General features: G+C 40.8%; 1 protein-coding gene across 2 annotated transcripts in view; it reads left to right on the top strand.

The window, feature by feature from the left end:
• Positions 1–1,370: 1,370 nt before the first annotated feature.
• The window catches only part of shisal1b (shisa like 1b), a 39,841-nt gene continuing 17,424 nt past the window's right edge, over positions 1,371–23,787 (top strand). The window contains exons 1-2 of one of the 2 annotated variants that reach the window (XM_070972192.1): positions 1,371–1,701; positions 20,194–20,403. In XM_070972192.1, the coding sequence (XP_070828293.1) occupies positions 20,337–20,403 (67 nt within the window). In that variant the 5' untranslated portion in view covers positions 1,371–1,701; positions 20,194–20,336. The remainder of the gene's footprint in view (positions 1,702–20,193; positions 20,404–23,787) is intronic. The other variant, XM_070972193.1, reaches the window with a different exon arrangement.

The raw sequence follows: 23,787 nt of genomic DNA, 5'->3' as shown, positions 1-23,787 counted from the left end.
CCAAGTATGCACCGTACTCAGGGGAGACACTTAGGCTCTCTGGCTGCCATGTCACATCAGGAATCAGCAGAGCAGAGAAGAAAGGCAGAGTATCACAGATACGCCGTGTTCCATACACACAGGCTGTGATGACACTTGCAAGACCAAGTCACCAGTGACGATCCTTGTTTGTCTTTACGCCTGTAAATGCTACAAAACCAACAGTCCCCACTTGTTTTCTGTTCAGTGACTTAAGTTTTCAGTTGAGTTTAAGCAATACTTTGGATGGTTTTAATTTAATTCTGTCCCACTGAAAGCACTGAAAGCTGGGAGGTGGCCGTAAGGAGCGACAATTCCCAGAGTGTCCTTGAGCAAGCCAATCTGGCAAACTCAATCAAGCTGCAATGGGGATTTTCTTAATCAGTTAATCTGTTATTTTAATTAATTGGTTTATTGTTTAGTCTCTAATTTGTCAGAACATAGTGAAAAATGCAAATTACATCACGTCTCTTAATTTGTTCTGTCAGATAACTCGTCAAAACTACAAGCTGTTCAATTTGGTGCTGCGACATACATCCAACCAACCGTCCAGTCCTAACCAAGCAACGAACACTAGCCAACCATCGAATCATTCAATTTTCTGGAAATATTTTGTTGTATTAAAAAAGGGCCCTTCAATTAACCTTGTGATCACTTTCTCTATTAATTGACTAATTGTGCTCAACCCCCACACTCGTTTCATTTTCCTTCCGTGGAGCAAATACCCAGAGCAGAGCAGTATGAGATGGTGTTTGTGTGAGACATGTTGCATGAATGCATGTTATTTTTCCCCATGTGTGCAAACCGTGCAGTCTTCTCCTTATACAGTGTTCATACAAACACATTTGTATTCCTCATGCTTGTAAACTGCAGGTGTTTCTCGACCTCTGTTTGTTTGTTTGTATGTCTGCAGTGTTTATCCAAAATTAAACTGCAGCATAGCCGGGGGGTGGTTAACCTCTGGACAGGCAGTGTTGGGAGAGAAGAGATTATCCGAACTGTCACCAGGATGTTAATAAATTAAGAGACAGGAAGGGAGAGCGAGACTGTGTTTGCAATAGAGAGAGAGAGAAAGAGAGAGCAGGGGAGAGAGGGTGGATTAAAAAAAGCATAAAAAGCAGGGTGATTTCACTCATAAGGGAAGTTGAGCGGAGAACTAACAGGAAGTCTTTTTCCCTCAAGAGGAAACCAAGTCTTGTTACTGTAAAAGCAACTGACCTTGTGGCTTCTGTCGGGAAGGAATGCATTCAGAGGAGACAGACAGGGAGATAAACAGGAGCTCATACAGTATAGAGGATCACCCTCCAGTGCATCCACACAAGCTCTCTCTCCCTCCCTCTCTCACTTTCTCTCTCACTCGCCCACTTACTCAGTATCGTTTCATCTCTCCCTCTCTTTCACACACACTCTCAGTCGCCGTGCACTGACGGATGGGGATACACTGCCAAGGAGGACTTGGGGGCGAGAAGAGTGTGTTTCTTTTCTTCTCTGGTCTCTTTTCTTTCTCTTCCGCCTGGCTTCCCTCACAAGCTGTTAATACCAGCCCCGGTCCCGAGGATGAGGAGGATCTATTTGTGAGGAAGGCGCAACAAAGGAAGAGGAAACAAGGAGCAACAGGGTGGTAAATTCTGCAAGCGGGAGTGGGCGAAAAAGAGCTTCTCTTTTTCTACAGGCTCGAGCAAGGTTGGTGAAGAAAGCTGCTTATCATTAAAACAAACACTGCCTGCTGTTATTGTTTTACCCTCTGCTCTTTACTTTGTTATCTTTAACAAGACATTTCCTATTCAGAGCGTTCCATATTCATGTGCTTCCCATCCCTTAGTGTCTATTAAGGCTCAAATTAAATGTCCTCACAGAGCTGTTTTCTAAATTGAACAGTGTCTCTCTCAGAATTAAAAGTCCCCTCGTTACATTTTAGAGAGATTTCTTTTTCGTACAGTAAGCCTTCAGCTTGGTTACTGAAGTTTCATTCTAGGTCACACAACTGTGTAATTTCCCAAAGGTATACAGTATGGTTCTCAGGTGGAGTCTCTCCTTTGGCGAGGAAGCAGTGAGTGAGCTGCAGCAAAAGGCGAGGACAGCTCGCTCTCATCGGCGCTTCTCAGCCGTCACTTTACACAGGAGGCAATTAAGCGAGATTGACAGCCAACGCTGCCGGTAACTTGGAAACAGGCGTGTGGGAGACGAATGGTGGCACATGATAGGATTTAGGGGAAAGAGGAGCAGAGGAGGAAGGAGATTCCCTTTGTTCACTGACACAAAAGCCTGCTCCTCTGTGAAAAACCCTGCTCTCGCCCGTGTGTCTGCGAGAAAACTGGCCCAGGGGCAGCAGTTGAGAGCTTTTATGATTTTGCATGACAGTGAACATTGTTCGAGTGTGTGTACTGCAAGCGCATGTGCACTGAAAGGTGTGTTTGTGTGCGGCTGCATGTGTGTTCATGCACGCGCAAGGATGACACGTCTCTGATGAATATTGGAGGTAGCGAGTCTCCAAGGTGAGCCCTCGTGTTTAATCGCCACAAGTGGAAGAAATTCACACCTTAAACAAGTCAGACAATGGAAGAATAGGAAAATTTAATAAAACCAACCTGGATGAACCATTGCGCAATTTCTGTAATGAACGGTTGAACAGTTGTGTAATTTACACATAAATGAGCTCCCCAAGGACTCTGCCTTTGTTCGGGCTGTATTTATTAACAGTATACGATCGAAAAATGTCCTTGAAACCTGTAAAGACCTACTCACTATTTTTCACAAAGGCTTCTCACAGCCATTTTTCAGCACGGATAAGATAAGTGTGCTAGGAGACGCTGGGGTTGGCCTCTGGCTCCTGGTAACAAAGGCCTCTGACGCAGGCTGGAGAACGGTGAAGTTTTTTAAAGACTCACTGATGGGGTGGGGATGGAGGGGCAGTTGGGTTAAAAATGCATTCAAGAACAGGACCGGGAACAGAGAGTTCTTAGTGTAAACACAGGTGGAGGCACGCGGGACAATGACTATGAACTGTGTGTGTTTTGACACGAATGGAGAGATATTGCATAAGGCTAAGCCTGACTGCCCATTCATTACAGTGACAGCGGAGTGTTGGTCCACGTTCAGCAGGATGTGTTTATACAGGTTGCTTTTAACAAAGGGTCGCCCAGCAGCAGATCAGTGAGCTGACCTTCCTCGCTTTGTATGTGTCTGGGTTGTATGTGTTTTTGTCACATGATCACCTCCACAGGAGTGACAGAACATGATAGAGGTCGGGACAGCTGGGCCTGGCCATCAGTCATCAGCAGAGGACTGTTTCCTGTGTCACCTTGTCTCAGGCACACACACACAGTCACAGAGCTGCCTCACAGGGACAGCTTTAGTGAGTCCATCAGTGGCTCGCTGACTTTCCCAACTAGAAGGAGTCATTGACATTGAGAGGATATTAATGTCTGCTTGCTGCACACGTTAACTTGCATGTACACTATTCACTCTCACACCCCCCCAATCATATGCACACACATAATCACACTCCCACCAGGGGAGGTGGAGCAGGGAAAGGCATCGTGACCGGTGGCTTGGCAGACGCCCTCAAGGTGAACACTTTGAGTGAGGGGCATTTCAAATTCAGAACAGATGATCAAACTGGTGTCAAAACTGCAAAGTAGCTGGCGGCACCAGATGCAGACAGTCTTTTGGCAGAGGAAGAGTTTTTGGTGCCTGAATCTCAAATATAAAAGTCAGAGGCGTGGAGCTGAAATTAATACAACTGCGGTATCGTCATCTCATGGACGGTGGGTCTTATCACGGTCCAGATGAGGCAAGAAAACTCGCGGCTATACCGAGCAGCGCTTTCTGCTCGGCTATCATCACTGCACAACTAATCCACTCATATATCTGCACGTATCAGAGTGCAGACAGAGCAGGTTATTTAGGAGTGAGCACAAACTGGAACTGTGTTTTCGTGGGGGACTGAAGTGTGTCCTCTGTTTATCACAAACGGGAGCCAATTTTTGACTGGCAACTGAACATTTTGTCAGCAAAGTAACTGCATATACCTAAATGTCTCCAATGTATACACTAACTATACATCCTAATAAATCCATAAGAAAGAATAGAAATCTACCAGAACCTATTTAACAGCTTTTTACCAGTCAGTTTAATTATGCATCTGTTATTTCTTACTCAGTAATAACTCTTGTATAAACCTCTTTTTGCCTCACACCCATTGAGAAATCTAAAACAGACGCATGTAGTCGGAGTCTGCACACAAAAATAAAAAGTGCCCATAAAAACTCCTCAAAGGGCAAAAAGCAGCTCTGGTTTAGTGTGTCACCTCTGCTCTACCTCTTAATGGCCACAAGGGGCAGACAGGCTAGTTTGTTTGAGTCAGAAATTGTGGATTTGGTCGTCTCCCTTCCCTCCGACACTTTGCAAAGCTTGTTTTGTTTAGACTTTTACTGCTGTTCTGACCTGCAGTTCGTTATCGTATCACTAGGGCTGCAATGCATGATAACTTTCATTATCGATGAACTTGTTATTATTATTTTCTCCATTAAATACATTTTTTAATTCAAAACATTAAAAAAGGGTGGAAAATGTCGATAACAAATTTCTATTGTTGGTTTGGTTCAGTCAACAGTCATAAACCTAAAGATATTTAGTTATCCAACATATATAAGAGAGAAAACCTACAAATCAAAACATTTTAGAAAACATTTTAGAAGGTGGGACAAACAAATGTTTGATATTTTTAATTAATAAATGCCAGTCAATGAGGTGATTCATACACTTTAAGATGGCATATGGCATTTAGTTGAGTTTGAGCACATTTATTAATTAATTAAAGACTGTGGAGCACCTCGGTAGCCGAATGGTAACAGCACATGGCCACACGGTGCGACCATGTTGCCGGATTGATTGCAGCTGGTGACCTTTGTAGCATGTCACAGGTTCCTGTCTGCCTCTTCATCTGCCATCTGCCAAATTAAGTTACTGTGATATGAAGAGATTTCTTCCATTAAGAGTCTGGATTGTGTTTTGACTGCAGCGCAACCACACTGCAGCTAAACTAAGACTCACCTCAAACCACCTGGTTCAGGTGGACTTGGGTACAGTGTCTGTGAGCTGAGTTCATAACATGTAAAAATCTTTATGCTCCAAAATTCTGAATAAACTGCCAGTAAAGACACTGAAACATTTCTTCTGATGCTCATTGAAGTTTTGCACGCTCTTTGGAGTATTATCCTTTTGCTGTATTTTAAAACAGATCACACAGTTCTGAGAAATCAGCTGAAAAGCTAAAAGCAAAGCACAGAGATACCTCTGTTTGCACATCTGAACAGGACCGAGGCTTTTATCTGACTTGGTGAGTGCTCATCCCAGATTTATAGTGCACAAAAAACACACTGAAAAGTTACCAACTGATTAATAACAGCAACAGCAGCAATGGCAGCCAAATAATTACATTCTCCAAACCAAAATAAACAGCAGCATGTAGTCACTCAGTGTGCGCAGAAATGTCTTGTTTTCCAATCTGCAGTGCAGAAAACTGAATCCATTTTCATTTGGTCTGTCTGTCATCATGACATCTCTCTCCTGAGGGTTCACACTGAGTTCCCCTGCCCTGGGCTTGGCTCTGCGTGTGTGTACAGTGTGTGTGTTTTTTATGTGTGTGCGTTAATTAGCATTCATCACAGAATTAGAAAGATGGTAAGGGTGTGTACAGTATGCACATGTTTACAGCTATATGCTTGACAATATGTGTGTGCATGTTAGTGTATGCATGTCCATATTTATGTGTGTGTGTGTGTGTGTGTGTGTGTGTGTGTGTGTGTGTGTGTGTGTGTGTGTGTGTGTGTGTGTGTGTGTGTGTGTGAGCGAGGAAGAGAGAAAGAGAGAGAGGCTGATAGAAGCAGGTTCCTTGATGAAGCGTTGACGGGTTGCCTTTGATGCTGGCTTCCCCTCCATATCAGATTTCCACCGAACAGATGATAACCTAGCAGAGCGAATCTCTCACACACACACACACACACACACACACACACACACACACACACACACACACACACACACACACAGAGTCACTATTCATCAGCTGTAAGCGCTTGCTCTCCCTCCAAGTGGCCCCCATGTACTTCAATGATGTAACCATTAGACGCCAGAGGCAGAAAGGCAGCTAGCACTTTGTCCCATTATACTGTCAATGCTAATAAGAGTCGCCTGCTCCACATGGTAACTCTATGCATCCTGACCCCTTCGAGCGTACTGTAACACTTCTGTTCTCTACGGTCACACAAGTCAAAACACAAACAAACCGGCACTTTATGCTCTCTGCTTCTGCAGCTGATAAAGTAGCCCATAAAATGTTTCCATTACATCTAAATGCCAGTATATCAAGGTGCATTCATTGTGTTGCGTTTTTTTTTTGTTTTTCCTCGGGGGGGGGGGGTTATTAGCATCAAGAAGGCATTTCCTCCTTTTGTTTGAAATTTGAGGCTAAAGGAATAATCAAATAACAAAGAAGCTGTTAAAATTCAAGCACAGGTTCACCCAGTGGCTGTTTGGAATATTAATGCGTCGTTTGCTCTGTGTGTGTGTGTGTCTGGTCAACACAAACAGCAAGAAAAATTGCATCGATTGAGACTCCTCTGAGGCCCTTGTAGTATTGACCCAGCTGAAACAGTTAAATCACGCATGACTGATTATTCACAAGAGGGAAAAAATGAATACTTAAGGGAAATCAGAAGTTGGGCAAATATGTACTGGAGTGGACCCATTATGCAAATTAGTATTTATGCTTATTGTTCATTTCCATGCATGAATATTAAGCTTTATATCTGTATACTGTTCCCTTTCGATATAATCAGTTCCACAATAGTTCTCAAAAACCTTAATTGAGGGACGAAGGTCAGGGGTCTCATCTCGAGGGTGATTTTGAAAAACAGAAAACACTCAGAGAATAAACATATTATTGACTTATTGACATTTAGATCTTCATGCATGACCCTGCTCTTTCTCACTGACAACACCCAATTCTCATTATTCGGTGTACTAGAGTCTGACCTGTGACCAGAGCAGCTATTCACGCCGCCTCCGCTTTGACTTTTGTTAACCTCCACTTAACTTGTTCCACTAGATCACCTCATAGATCAGTGTTATGTGTGACTTGCAATGAGTGGATACTTGTAATTATCATTATCATGCTCATTTGTTCGTCAGAGTATAAATATAAATATAAAGCTTTGTTGTAACTAATGTAACTAATTGGCTATGTTTAATGTACATGACAGTAGTTTCACCTTCATAAAAATCACATGACTGTAACAAGTAATATGGCCTGCTGCTCATGGTGACAATATACTGAACTTTTGTACACATACTTTACATTTTTATTTACTTATTTACTTTTATTTACAGCTATTTCTCCTCACTTAGAGAGTTTTACCAGAAGGCATAGGTGCTTCATCTCACAAGTATGATATGTATATAGCATAGTACTGTATGTTGGGACATTGAAGAAGATATCTCATGTATTTAATGTCAATCTAGTGTTTAAGTAAAATCACAACAAAATCCATACACCTCTTAATGTTATGCTCCCAACAACTTCCATATAAAGCTATACATCTGACTGACCTCCCTCACTAAGGTGTTGCAGGGAGGGAGCAAGCAGATGTGAGAGACCGCAGAGGAGTGGATGAAGGGTTAAATGTCGATGTCAGACTCTGGCTGTTGATTACAGAGCCGGAGGTGCAGCAGAGCCTCTGTCACTTTAGCTCAGCCCGGAAATGTAGCGCAAAAAGCTTTTATCACCAGATAAAAGAAGCATGTCGAGGTAACGGCTTAAATGCATCTACAGGGTCAACAAGATGTGGCAGGTGAGAGGACTGAAGGCACAGCTGAACACGCAACCCCTGGATGAGCATTTAAGATGCTTCCTTTATTCTTGTAATAACTTGATTTCCTTATTTCATGTCAAACTCAGACATCATCAGATTTGTGTGATTGGCAGTTTTCCTGGATGGAACATCAACAAAAAATGCTTTCTGAGCATGGAAATAGCCTAGATTGTCAGGAACAATATAGCCTAACAGCAAAGTATTCCCAGCAAGTTATTGGCCTACTCCTTAACTCCTGACATATCTGGATCTTTAGCAGCTAAAAGCTCCACTGTGTTCCCCACCTAGTTACTAATTGTGTCTGTCTGCTGAGCAGGTAGTGTACAGTGGTTTTTGCAGTGTTTTCACTGGAAACAACTGCCTGCTGCAGCGAGGCAACTATGTTATAGTGGTGAGTGCGAATCAAAACAGTAAAACTGCAGGCCTGACAGCTAAATGATGAGCTGAAAGCCGTTACGAAGCTCTGTAAATCCGAGGGGAGCAGCAGATTTGGGCGATAATATAATATGATCGACATTGTTATTTAAAAAATATCTTTTATGCTGCTTTAAGAGTGGAAGCTCGTATTTGACAACTCAAACTGTGAGATACTGTTGAAAGCTCAAAGAACAGGTCAGTAGACACTTTTAGGCATATTCACATTATGTCTTGACAGCCTTTTACTGCTTTAAACCCTGTGTCTGTTCATCAGTTCTTGTTTTTCTTGTAAAAGCTTAAACAATACATCCTCCTCTGAAAGGGTCTAATGGCATAAGTACAGATTCAGCACAGTACAGAAGTAGTCATAAGCAAATCTCTGGTGTGTGTTTTCCTCACTCAAAACAATCTTTTCACTGGTGATAGACCTCACCATTAACACAGAATACACCATGTTTGTGGTTGCATAAATATGGATAAAAGCTGCGAGTGTCTGTGGGAGATTGGAGCTTTTGTTTCCTAAATGAGATACCGCATCAGAAAATCCACACCACAGGATACGTAAACTCCACTGCTGTGCGCGTGTGTGTGTGTGTGTGTGTGTGTGTGTGTGTGTGTGTGTGTGTGAACATTTGTCTATACTGCAGCACCAAACATATATGTGCTCACTATGCTGAGAAATTCACTACTATCCGAGGGTCATTATGGACTCAAAAGGCTGTCATTTTTGATTCACCATGTAATATAATGGCTCACTATAATCCCTCCATTTGATAATGGCTAATAATTTAAATAGACACGATAATCACAACCACATATTATCAGTGAATAACAGCAGGTAACTCTGCTATTGTTCATTCCACAGTCACAGAAAGAAAAGCTCAATAGAATTTTTCTTAGTAGAGACTTCAGAGCATTTAGCACAAAGTTAGAATATTAGAGCTTAGAGTTGAACTCACTGGCATTCAGGGAGCATCTAAGGACATAATAGGAAGTTATTATTCACAGACAATCAGCCAAACTTATGCAAGCCGAGGTGACTTCACTCTCTGTGGGTCAAAAGCAGGACAGCCTCATTAATGAGGTGCAATCCCAGTCCGATGGCCAGTCAACCAACACTTCCAATAATGATTGCTGGAATGGCCCACAAACGGTTCCTTGCATTTTAAGGTTTTTCTAACAGGCCATATAAACTGGCTGCCAAAACACCATTAGCATTTGGATGTGGAGCAGTGTGGAGTATTATCCGTTCTCATCTGAGGTATTCTTGGCAGTACAGTGTGAGCCTGACCGCCGCCCTCTGTGACCTCTGTGACCTCTGAGACCTCAAGGTGTACAAGAGCTCTCCAGGTCTCTGCAGTGTATCTGTGGCTATTTCTAGGCTAAGTTGCAAGAGGTCTGGTCAGAAGTGTTAAACATCTTAAAACAGGGTATTGTTCAGCAGGGTTATCTGAGGGTAAACTCGCACCCTTCTCTGCGTTCAGTGTGCTACTTTTGGATCTGACACACTCGTAAAAGTCAGTGCAGAGTAGGATTTTTCCCCTCAACTTTATGTCTAGTGATGTTTTCAGGCAGTGTCGGTAACACAATACTTGTAAAGGAACAGGGTTTCCAATGACACACGTGAAAGGTTACATCTTATAGGTGCAGTTTTTTTTTTTTATGTTTACATATGATCAGATCGTAGTTGAATGTCTGTGTCTGTACAGATCTTATTTCATATATAATTGCAGGCGAGTTGTCCTTTGTTGGAGGGTTTGCTTGCTGCTATTCCATTCTTTCTTGCCCAGGTAAAATGTGGCAAAATTTTTCATCATGTCTTAAGCAATCATTTGCCAATATGAAAAAATTAAACAGCGAATGCCTTATATAAATAAAAATTTTGGAATAATGAGGAGAAGGAATTCTTATAGTACATTTCCGTGCAAGACAAAGTGTGTAACTATAAATCAGATGAATATTTCTCCTATTTCAGGCTTGTTTATTGCTGATTTATTCAAATTAAATACAGTGAGATAATAGTTGGATCACTCAGAATATTATATTTTTGAGAGCCAGCTGGTGTAATGTTGCCTTACGACCATGGTGGTGTGTGTAAACCTAGAATATTAATGCAGGCCATAGGGGATCCAACAAAGATTATCAAGCTGCTGTGTTTCAGCTGCAGTTCTGTCATGCATTACTGTCCCATGTCATGATTTTTTCTTTCTTCATTTTTGAAATTCCCACTGGGCCGTTTGTCTGCGGGTGAAATCTATTTTAAATCCAGGGTCAGGCGTACGATGATGGGGAACATTTCCAAGAGAAACCAACTGAGCCCAGAGTGGGGTGTTAAAGCAAAACCAAACAAACAATGCTGGCTTGTGTCTGGGAGATACTGTCATGTCTGTCTACATCACAGACACCAAATAGTCCACAGGATATGTCTCCCAAACCCCAGAGCCAAAACAAGTCCAGTTATTTGGCATGAGTCACAGTCCCACTACCAAAGAAGACAGAATGTGAGTGCCAAAGTGCTGATGTGTCGACAGATGAGGCCTCTGCGTAGCCTGCAGGCAGCTCAAACCTTGATGGAGCTGCAAGTGTTGGGAGCTGCTGTGGAACAATTCCTGGAAGGCTTTCTGTTGCCTTGAAAGTGACTTAACTGTGAGAGCTAATGTATCTCTGTGACACTTAGCAGTCAAACCCAACAACACCCAATCCTCTGAGCCACTTGATCAAAGCAGAACTCTGAAGTTGCAGAGATGCTGCTCAGGGACTGCAAACTCGAAACAGAAAAGAGCTGCAAGTAAAGCTTTTTTTCCATTATCAATTAATCTGTGGGTTACTTTTTGGATTAATTGATGAGTGGTTTAGTCTATGAGATGTCAGAAAACTGTTTCAAAAGCCCATTGCCAAGTGAAATCTTCAGATTGCTTGTTCTTTTTGACTAGCAGCCTAACAACTAAACATATTTGGAAACATCTAGAACAGTTAAAGTAAATGACCTTGTGGTCAAGAGTCAACTTTGAGTCTCAATTTCTATGTCAACATGGGAGAGAAGTGCTTACCTGAAAATCTATCACAGTGGTTCCCATCCTTGTTTTTTGCTTGTGTACCCTTCATTTGAAGCAACTGTGCCCCCTTGTCACATTATTTTCAAAGGAGGCCAAAGAGGCAAAACTACAGAGTAGGTCACAAAAAAACAAGTAAAAATTTGAAAGGTACAAGTAAAGTCTGGAGAACTAAAATAAATAGTGTACCAGATTTTATTACCTCTGTCAAGGAGATTATGTTTTCGGTTCCGTTTGTTTGTATACTGATTTGGTTTTATGTCCGTTAACAGGATTACAGAAACACTGCTGGCCTGATTTTATGTTGGAAGGGTGTAACATTGGCCAAGGAAGACCCTGTTAAACTTTGTAGCAGATCCAAATAACGGGACAGAAACACAAATTATTTTTCACTTTTTTTGACATTGCGAGACTGGACATTTGACCCTGTAAGTGACAAACATCTTAAAATCCACTAAGTGGAAGTAAATTTCAATGAAACAGCAAATTGTAGAAATACGCTGTCTCCATAGTCCACATTCACAGGTACCAGTAATCCTCTGGGTTGTTCAGACTTCATACAGAAAGCAGTCGTTGTGGAGCACTCATGGACGGTGGTTTCATGGGAGAACCAGCACAACTGTAACACTGCCACAATGGTAACAACACTTTTTTCTCAAACTAAGATGTGGCTATGGAAACATAAATAAACAAATATCATGCAACTAATTATACTCTTACTCACATCCAAATGTGAAAGTCTAGTAGTTTTGGAAATAAACAGTGGTAGGGCTGGCAGGCTATTGGCCTTGGCAGAGGTCCGCGCTCTCGGAGAGCGCTTCTAGTTTCTTGTTTTATACCCTGGAAATGATCTTGTGAACCCTTGTGTGGGTACAACCCTTTGGTCGGGAAGCATTGATCTCCAATGCCGTCAAAGGAGGGCAAAGTTAATGTGCTGAGGAAAGTCATGTGACGCATTTGAAGTTCTACAATGGCTACTAAATGGACCTTGTGGTGAGACTGTTTTAGCAACTGAACATATTAAATTTACAATGATATTAATCAAAGAAAAACAGCAAATCTTTACATTGAGTAAATCATTGATTAATTTCACTAATTAAATAATCAAAAGAATAGTTTCAGTGTAAGTCAAAAGAGGTGGGTGCTAAGCACTTAAGCTTCTTTCTCTTTTGTCTAATCAAGCTTTTATCAATAACCATAAGAATCCAGTCTCTCACAAAGGCACATGTGGCATCAAGAGAGCTGGATTCATTCACACAGCATCACATGGAAACACATCTTTGTAGATCTGCATCATATTAAAAATGTTCATCCCCCAACTGACTCTTAGACCTTGATTGTATAATGAATTCAACTTATTAGACTCCAGTAGCTGTCTCATTAGCCGCCTCTCTCTCGCTGCATGCATATATTTACTGCCAAGCAAAAATTACTGAAGAAAGAATTACCCCGTTAAATTCTCATTTGGTCAAGAATAGACTTTCTCCTGTCAGCTACTGGGTGATACTAATCACTGCCGAGTTTTCACGTGTTACAATTACCCTTGTCACGGTTTCTCTGTGTGATTAAAACTTAAAGAAAGGTATTTGATTTCTTTTCTTGTCACCTCCTTAGCGTTAATATCAGTTGCTTATTCAAGTTGAAATGAGGCTGGAGCAGTGTAACGAGATGAAATGAGCAATGCTCAGATCTGCTTGGAGCCTCTGCTGGGGTGCTTCATTTCCAGATGGATGCTGCTGATATTGCCCTCTGCAGTAATATCAACTAAAAGCCTTACTTCAGTAGATTGTTTTTAACAATGTGATGCTGTGCTGCCATTTAAACCGGGTATTACCAAAGCTATCAATATATATAAAACAGACAATTATCTTTATTGTATTCCAATATGCCTTTGTGATCCAAACTGATGATGAATTAAGGGTGTGAGACAAAGTGAATAGGAGGCAGAATGGTTTCCATCAACATGACAGCACTCAGCAGGTAGAGCTTGAAGCACGTTAAGTTTGATTATCGCCTTTCTCTCATCTTCTCCTTGTGTGAGGCTAACAAACCATTCCCAAGTCAAAAACAGAAACAGACCACCCATGCAGGAAGGTGGCTGCACTGCACAATAGCTGAGTCTAATATGTTTCCATATTGGAAACGCAACAAGCTCTATGGCAACCCTGCTGTGTTATTCTCCCTTGGGTTTTTTTTTTATAGACTGGCTGTATTCATTTCCTGCACACTACATTGTGGATGCTAATTATTAATGAATTAATATGTTACATTCTTCCTCATATCTTCTGTGATGTAAACGTCTCCTGAGTGACATCGCGCCACCAGACCAAAACACATCGCTGTCTCTGGATTTTATTTAGAATATTTGTTCAGGAAAATTTATTCAGGTGACTGATCACATAAACCAAAGCCGAACCTCCATTCATCAGTCAAATTTATGTTGCCTTCTGCAGGTCTGAGCTCTCAGTGATACAACACTAATGAATACACAGTTATTACTCTGACAGTGCTTCATCAGTCTGTAATGGAAAGATGCCCGCACTGTGCCTCCTCTGTAAGTCACAGGAAAAGAGAAAATACAGGTTTCATCTTGACTTTTTTATGGGGAGCTGTGTAATATGTTACCTGAATCATGTATTGAGATTTGTCTTGTTTTTACTTTCCTTGAGTAACATTTTGTGTATCTATAATTTTGACGATTTAGAACATTTAAAATACCTGAAAAGGTGGACCTGTGAATCAGCCTTTCCTTTTATCTTGACCCACCAGCTTTTGTTATAAAATCAGACACATTGCAAAGCTTCAGTAAAAGTTTTCAGGGCAACAAAACAGACTTTGACGTTCACGGGATAGTGTTTCCTTCTTTCTTGTCAGTTTAAATACAGCAAATCAAATTTAAATCTGCATCATTCAGCCCAACATTAAATCTGGTCAGAGCCTGAGGTTATGGCTGGCACTGAAGGCTTGTAAAGGTCTCCACATAAAGCAAACTCATTATGAGAGTGGTTTATTTACTGGCTCTTAACAGTACATAATATTCCAGTGATATTTACAGTAAGTTAAACTGTTTTTTGACCTAAAGTCAACTTCTTTGGTGAATTCTTATCAGTTCCAGCTGTAGACAAACATGATCCTGTCGGTGCTGGTCACTGGTGGTGTAGGGAAAATCCTGATTCATTAAGACATTTTGCAGAATTCATTCTGTCAGCTTCTGCTCTTCTCTTTTAATTTCAATCCTCAGTCCAGGTTTAGTTTCCCATATGTGTGCATGATTTATATTTGTCTGCATACATAAGTGTTATTCCTGGGACAGACTGGCAACCTGCCAGCCAGGTATGTAGAAGTTTCACTATGTGGAATGAGTATTGGTTGGTATTGGGTTGGTCCTCAGTATGGGCAGATAGGTATCAAAAATGTATTGGGAGAGAAAAACTGTTTCAGCTTAGTATATCCCCTTCAGTAGGTAGCCTGCCTTCACCCAGTGCTAGCTGGAACAGGTTTCAGACCCAGCTGTGCTGAACAGGAAAAGCATAGAAAATGATTGGAAAGCTGTTAATATTTCTAAATTTTAATTTCATGCAGTTCACCATTTTTTTATGTTGCAATGAAAGCTGTTGGCGGTGGCCCCTCTGAAGGTGTGGCCTGACTGTCTTCACATTTGGTCTTGTGATATCCACAACTCCACCTGTAGTTCTTATGTTGTGCTACACCAGCCATCCTCTTCACTGACTCAGGCTGCCCTCTTTACTCATTGACAATTGCACTACACACAACTCCACACAAGTCCTCTGCGCCAGTGATGATCATGAGATCATCACTCCAAGTCTGCCATCATAGGCCCATACTCTAATGGATTGCTGAGGGGCTTCTGAGTGAAGCGCTAATGTCATCAAAAGTGAATGAAACCCAATTTATTATGATGGCAGTCAAAGGGAGCATCAATTAGGCACAGGGCTTGTTGCAGCAGAATACTGATCAGTATTTGGATGCAAGCCCATCAGCAGACCCAGATAAGAGATGCAGTCGCTCATCCTCCATGTAAAGTCTCATATCTAAACTGTACTTCACTCCAAATGCTGTGTTTTAGGATGATTTATAACACATGTTTACATGGATGCAGGGCCAGCTTGAACAGCGAGTGCATTTGTGTGTTCTGATGAAAACACATATCTAATAACACTGCACAGAGGATGCATAAATATCCAACTACCATCCAGAGGAGAAAAAAGGCTATGTGAGTACTCATTGCGACAGGCTAAAAAGTTAAGGTGTCGAGAGAGATATCTGCAGTGTCGAGTTCATGCCTTTACAAACTTGAAAGCTTCTCGGATAAAAGACATACCAGTCCAAAATAAATAAATAATGATTTTTAGAAAGCGTATTAACGTGTCGCAGACTTTGAAGTTAATGTTTGAACAAAAATAAGAGTTGAATGTTCATGAGATAGGGCCAGGGTATCGCTGTGTGTAATCTCCAAATAGCTCGGAATCTTCCACTGCACTTTCCCTCATCAAACCTCTGACAGATTGGGGTCTCCCGCTGTGTTGTGATGAAAAGTGTGCTGCTACATTCACAGTGGTTGCTGCAGTAATTGGTCACTTAATATCTCCTCCTTCTCTCAGGCAACAACAGTGAATAACATGGAGACAAATAAACGAGCTCTGTGTGCTTTTGGTTACCCAAGAAGTCTCTTAATTTTTTAGATATTTCCTCTCATAACAGCCTTTACGTTTACTCTGAGAGTCCTAAGACTGGGTTGTCATGGCCCTTATGTATATTTTAGTGTGATCTCAGACATAAACAGCAAGTAGCTAGACCCTCCATCTGTGTTGCATGCCTGTTCAGCTGGGCGGTATGTTCTATTTTCAGTCCCAGGGAGCTATGCACTATATACTATGCTGTGTGTGCCTGTGTGCATGCACGCCTGTGTATTTACAGTACATGTTCTGCTTCACTACCATCAGGCTCATTACACAAACCCTTCACTTCTTTGCAAACAAGCCCAGTGCTGTGATGAAGTGAACCTTGCCCTTTTATTGCCTGTGCAGCTCAGGGAGTATTGTGACAATGATGTGATACCATGTGAAAAAACTTAGAAGACAATATAATGTATATAATGCCCTTGTTCAAGACAGAGTCCGTTTATAGGGGGGTTTGAGAGGATGGGAATCCCTCACCGTACTGCACGTTGTCATCTGGCAGTACACTGAAGCTCTCACCAGGAGTAAAAAGATGGGAAAAAAGCATATAAAACGCCACTCTAACAAGCCTCCTGGGACAATAGCTGCCTGCTTTCTGAGGAGGGAACAGCTTGTCTGATCTAAAATGCTTTAAAAGACTCCAACAGAAACAGCCTGCGGTGCTCCACGTACATATTCTGTCAGTGTCCACGTGGTCCTCAGCAACAGCTTTGTATATTGTTTTGGTCATGTGCAACCAAACATGGCAACAAGTAGGAGCTGGAACAGGTAGAATGACAGTAGCTAACACAGTAACTGACAGGGATCCAGGTTCTTAAAGGTGTTTACACAAGTTTAGTTTCCTACAGTACATCTGTTTATCCACGGAGGCTCAGGCACATGTTTTTTTCAGTAGTGCTTGATGTCACACTCGTGGCTACATACCATATTTATAAGTAACTAGAGGCTGCATCTCACCCAGAGTGAAGGCGAATATGTATATTTGTAGGGTTGTTGTTCGGGTAGTCTGAAAATGTCTTCTGCGTCCTCTCAGTTTAAAGGAACAGGGTTCAAAATGGGTTCAGTTCTAATCTGTTCAAAGTCACATTGTATTGCAGCAGGTCTAAGGTCTGCATTGTGTTTCTTGACATGAGGCAGAGCACCATGATCTGTCAACTGCTGAGAAAAATAATAAAGCATCCTAAAGTCAGCAGTAATTATTCTTGGGCTTGGTCGGATCAGCTTGTGTGTCCCTTGAAGGTTGGTAATCTTTTTAAAGTAAAATGCATTTATGTATGTTGGGTTTAGGTGGGTTTCCTATGAATGCACTTTGGATTGGATCTTACATTTTGGACCTGGGAAAACCTCTAATTCGGAGGTCTGCGCCACCCAACTTTCACAACTTTCTGAAACTGACCAGCCATCTGCCATGCCTGCTTTCTGCATGGATTAACCAGGTGAGCACAGGTGTGGAAGCTGTGAAAATTGTCAAGGGCTTCTTTCTCCACACCCTACATGAACAAACTCTTTTTTTGGCAACAATCAAGGCAGTGTTCTTTCAAATAGGGTTGCAGCATTCTGAATTAATCTACAGGTTGTGTTCTAAATTAAATGTTTGTTCTATAAAACATCAAAAAAAGGTGGAAAGTGCCATCATTATAAGGTGACTTATACTGTCTAACCAACAGTCCAAACCTGAAAAATATTCATGTCTGCACTGTGAAAAATATTGTTTTGGTCTTTTGCACCGATGTAAGATCAAAACAAAACAGCAGTGAATTCTCACATCTGAGAACCTTTAACCATAAAATGTTTGGTATTTTTACTTGAAAAATGATTAATTGATTAATGAAAGAGGTGATTTACTAATTTATTTTATTTTTTAATCAATCAATTCTTCATTCTTTAAGGGATCCCCATTAGTTTCCACATAGTAGTCAATAGTCTTTCTGGGGGGTCCTCATTAAAGCAACAACAAAAAATACAAATTACAATTGCCCTAATCAGTTAATCAACTAACTGTTGCAACTTTACTTATAAAGATTAGATTGCAACCAAAATTGTGATCAAGTTCTGAACAACATTCGTCAAACAAACATGTCCCAGACTTCACAGCTGGTGGTGAACACACAGCGGGAATGTGGCGACCTGTGTGCAAGCCGTAAACACAATGCTTTTTCTATGATGTAGCTCTCTGCTGGTCTCTTTATCATTTCCTCCTCACTATGACGACCACATTACCACCTCAGCTTCAAAGGCTGCTGAGCTATAAAAGTAGGTACAACTTGGCTTTTCTGACCAGATGAACGACGTATTGTCTGAACCTTTTCCTGAGAAAGTATATGGTTTTAGGCTGTGGTCCTCTGCACTCTTGGCCTTAACCTTCTGATTGTGTGTTCATGTGAAACAAAGTGGTGACAGTTAAAACGAAAAGACAAACAGTAGACGTTGTGATGCAACATTAAACTGGATGGGATCCACCATTGCATTCTTTTTCATCACTGATGGCCTTCTATACACCCTTGTTGTTGCTCCTTATATGTGGTTTCTATCGTGCTGTCAGCTGCAGTCAGCTTCTCAATAATTCAAGACTGGAGATTTGTATACTTTCCGTGCAGCTTCTACAAAGAGGATGTTTAACTTTCTTTGCACAAACTTGAAGCTGAAGCCCTTGGTGTTTGTGAGGGGTCATTTCCAAGACAGATTATGGTACTTTGGTTGAAAATGAATTTATGTCATAAATATGGGAGGTGTAGATTTTCTGGTCTTGAGGAGAAAATACATTTTCCAAACCATTTTAACAACCTATTTGGTAGAACACTTGTGTGGACAGCAAGCTTTGGTGTCTTCCACATCAACCTCCCTTAAACTTTAACATTATTATGCATATTTTCAGCTCATGCTGCTTTCCTCTATCATATGTGGCTTAATGCTGATAAGAGCTTCAAAGTCACATTCAACTGCCAGGTGTTTCTCACATCAACTCTGTAAAACTGCCAAATGCAAATGGTTCCTTGACAGACTTTGTAATAAATTACCATAAATATCACCTTTAACTAATTCAGGGGAAGGGACAGTTTATATAATTTCCTCTGGTATTATTAAAGGAATCAACTTGCCAAAAAATAGAGACAATCATGGCTTAGCAGAATGTGCCACCACCATATTAATCTGACCTAGTATCAGTGGACGATGCCTGTGATGCAGCTTAGAATAGTAACTGTACAGTGGTACTAAGGTGGAAGAAGAAGAATTCATGAACTCCCACGATGCATCATTTACAAGCAAACTGCTCTTCAGCAGTTCTGCAATCACAACTCTGTACACTGTGCTGAAGGAGCAAGTTCTGCGTAATTCATTAAATATTTGGTAAAAACAACACTTTCTCTAACACCATACTTTTAGTGCACTTGTAGCATTTTTCTTGACTAGCAAGCATGGTTATGTAATCACAAATCTATTGCAAGCAGATCTGAGTTCTTAGTGGGACAAACTGATAAATTAGATGGATTTCAGATCAAAACACTCAGCAAAGAAAAATATTTATTATGTGTACTGAGCTCTTTCTTTAACATTTTGCTGTTATAACATATCACAACACATTATGTGTTCTCATAAGAAAGTGCAGTCAAAGGGCAGAATTAGTGCATAATAAGGGCTGCAACTAACCCTAACACTTAAGTTTATGAGTCTGTAATTTTGGATTAAAAAAAAAAAAAAGTATAGAACGCTTTCCCTTTAATTAATGCCTAATTGCATTCTAAAAAAATATGGAACAGGAAATTAAAATGCTATTCACGGTTATCTTTATTGTCAATTATTCTTGTGAGCATTTTCTCATTTAACCAAGTAATTGTCCGGTCTCTGTCTGTAATACCTGTATCACCAACACTTGTCCTGTCAAAAGCAGAAAAACTGTTATCTCTGTTGGTATTTCTGCAAGAATAGAACAAATTAGAGTCCCCATCTGGCTAGAGTGCAGATTCAATTAATATTAATGTCCAAGTCTATATGTAAACCTGAGGACCAATTTCAGAAGTCATCATGGGTGCTTGCCACTAGACAAGCTGTCCACACAGTAGGGCGGCAATTCCAGAAATCCAAATCAAATATCTTAATCTTTTCTCTCTCTGCGTGTCTCTTTCCCATCAGGAGTCCTGACTCCCGGCAGCGGCAGCAGCCATGTGAGAGGAGCTGTCAACAAGCAGAGGATGCCAATGTCCAGCTAAAGCAGAGCAGCCCCCCTCCTCCCCTCCCTCCTGCTCCCTCCCTTCCTCCCACATGAGGACGAGAAGATGACTATCACCAGCCGGCAGTCCTTCAATGTCCTGACGGTCATCTTCCTCCTGCTGTCCACCGCAGGTCTGTAAAGTTGACTGTGTTCTTATCAGTGAGTCTGCCTGCCTGGCCCTCAAAAGTTCAATTTTTTTTTTTAAATTACAGGAGCCACTAGACACTCATATAAGAGTTTCAGGGTGTGCTCATAATAGGCATGCAAGGAACAGTTTCTATAAACTCTGGATGCTCCAAAATGAGGGTCTCTACTGAGTGAGTTCTTTACTGAGTGAGCCACCAGTGCCATGAAGCAAATACAGGAAACAACCCCAAAAGACACAGTTTTCTGGATAGAAGTTGGCATCTAGTGGCCAGAAGTTAAATCAGAGACACAACAAGGGACAATTGCCAAAAAAAAAGTCTACCTTGAACCGTAGGGCGCTCTCTAAATGAGGCCATGCAGTATAAAACTGCAAAGAGAGCACATTACAACCCCTAAGGGTACAAAGAGAAGAACTCCCACACCTCTGAGATATGGAATATATATTATGCACAAGGGAAAAGATGCCAACTCTGTTTAAAAAAAATGACAAAATAGGGCAAGTTTTGGAGGGAGAAGTCATTTAGAGTAAAAGTTAAATCCAAAATAATCAGCAGAGTGAATGTGCATGAAAGATGGTATCAACTTTTAAATTTGAACACATAAACAAAAAAAGGATTCGGCGCCAGAGACAGGGTGGAATCCCTTGATTTCCACCATTTTGGCAGTCAGGAAGACTGAGTTATAGAATAAGTTAAAACTTTCCACACAGATTAACTGCAGCTTTTCTTTGAGGGCATTTCACAGATTTTTCAGGAATTTATTACTCAGAATGACTCAGTTTGGTTTTTTTTTTCTCAGAAATAATGAGAAGAACTGTTACTGTGATGAACACTGCAGACTTTAAAACTAAATCAACTGACTGATACAATAAAATGACTGGACAGCTTGCCTGCAAACTTAAAAAGTGGATTTATTTTTATAAAAATGTATTATATTCTCAGTAACTGACCTTAAATTTACTTGTAAAATTGTTGAAATTAATCGCCCTATCACAGACAGGTGATACTGACAGTAGGGCTGCATCTAACAACTATTTAAAATCAATTAATCTTCCATTTTTTTAAATTAATATAGCAATTCTTTGTGTATAAAAATAGAAAATTTGCCATTAAAATTGGCATAAACCTTTCCAGACATTGTGGTGATCTTGTCAAATTTGTTTTATTTGACCAACAATCCAAAACCCAAAATTCAATTAACAATAATAGAATAATAGAAAAAAAAACACATATTCATCCATCCATCCATCCATCCATCCATTTTCTATACCGCCTATCCCTTTTGGGGTTGTGGGGGGGCTGGAGCCTATCCCAGCTGTCAACGGGCGAGAGGCGGGGTACACCCTGGACCGGTCATATTCATAGATGAAAAGCTAAAAAGCAGTGCGTGTTTGGCATTTTTGACTTGATAAATGATTGGCACATTGCCAAATTTGTTGATGTTCTAGAAGTTGATGGCATGCAGTATGGTGGTATGCATTGTTGGGACTGTTTTCATATTTAGCTCTTTTCTCAGGTATTAATGAAACCAAAAGGGTCAAGCATACTTATCTTAAGATAAGGGAATTTGAAATGCATTTAACAGCTTATGTAAACTCCAAAAGAATGAGTCACTTTAGTCAATATCACTAATTGAAATACAATTACAACAACGTCAACGTTTTGTCCAAAGACAACAAACTGAGAGCGTGATTGTAGCCATAAATAAACAATATGTGTGAGCACTGACTGATGTTCAGATGTTGCTCGTTGTTGGGGGACTGGGAGAGAGCCACAGCAGTTTTCAGACCGCAGGTTGTAAACATACTGCAATGCAAGAGCCAAGCTGTTAACTGTATCCTAAATTTCAAGAGGTGTTAATGCAATTAAGCAGGTGGGCTTGTTTATAACTGTATGGTTTCCAGAAGCAGCTGTTGTTCATTTGAGAAGCCAGAGCGCTTCTCTTTCCAAACCTTTAAGTCTTGCATCGTTACAGGACTTTATGGTCCTCTTCCGATGGGGAGGGCGTGCGTTTCCTTATTGCCAGTTCATGTACAACTGTTGACCCATTGAGTACGTGGATTTATGCGTTATAAATAACACAAGTTGACTGCAGAACAGTTTCACTGATTCGCCAAATTGTGCAGTTGATGCAAAGGTCAAATGAAGAGTTTTCTCTCGCTGCAGAAACCGCTCTTGACTTCTAATCCTACTGCCCTTCAGTACCGCTTCATTTTATTCCCTCTTCTCCTAGAATTAGGGTTGTCGAAAGAAAGATGGCTGGCCACACCAAGCTCATTATAACCTGAAAGAGCTCTCTCCTTTCAAATGCTGATCTGTCCCTGCCTGAGATTACTGAAAGACTTCTATCACCCCGCAACATAAGTGGACCTTGAACTAAACCACAGCAACACTTTTACTAACAACAGTGCCAGATTTTCAGGCTCCACTGATGAAAGGACACACGCAAGACAAAGACATATCCGTTACAATAAGATGAATCTGCTTACACTTCACATGAAGTTGTATAATATCTGCTTAGACTGAGAGTGATCAAGTAAAAAAGAAAATCACAGAGGTTCATTTATTACAGAATCAGCAAATGACGCACATGGCTGATATCATTGCCTGATTGGGCAGGTTATGAGCTCTATACATTATTTTATTTTACCAGTTCAGGACTAATAATCTGAGAGCTAAGATACAACTATATCAGAATTTATAGTAATGATAGCAGCTCAGTCCTGTTATGTTTGTTTTGGGGATGTTCACACTCCAGCAACTCCAGCCAAACTTGCGTTAGATACCACTATATTTGCCAAATTCATGGCTTATTCCTCACATCCTCAGATCTAAATCTAACCACAGCAACATTTTACTAAGCCTATTTTTTATTATTTCTTATTTTCAATACCATGCTGTTGGGCGAAGTGACTCTACACTGAAATACACAAACAATGCTGCTCCCTTGTATACATTACATGTATGAACAGCTGGTCAAGATGCTGATGTTCTGCCTGAGATGTAGCTTTAGCCTCAGTCTTTTAGCATTGTATCAGGTACGCATCCATCAAGTACATATTTAAGGCCCATTTACGGGGTTCTCTTTTATAATGTGTCACATGGAAATTAAATCTGGAGTTTAAGCATTAGCATTAGCTTATATCAGCTAGCTACACATGCAGGGTGAGAATGGAAAGCTTGGCAGGCATAGCAACAGTAACCAAGGAGGGCAGTTTTGTGAAAGGTCAGTTTCAGTAAAGAAATGCCAAAGATACATTTATGGTAATTCAGAAACAGTTTCAGCATTACACACACTGCCCATCACAGAGAGCAGACTAGTTTATTTTTCAAATGCTAAATGTCTACATACATTTATTGGTCACAATT

The sequence above is a fragment of the Chaetodon trifascialis genome, chromosome 10 (genome assembly GCF_039877785.1).
Source record: "Chaetodon trifascialis isolate fChaTrf1 chromosome 10, fChaTrf1.hap1, whole genome shotgun sequence".
Classification (NCBI taxonomy): domain Eukaryota; kingdom Metazoa; phylum Chordata; class Actinopteri; order Chaetodontiformes; family Chaetodontidae; genus Chaetodon; species Chaetodon trifascialis.
This window is presented reverse-complemented; position numbering and strand designations above follow the sequence as displayed.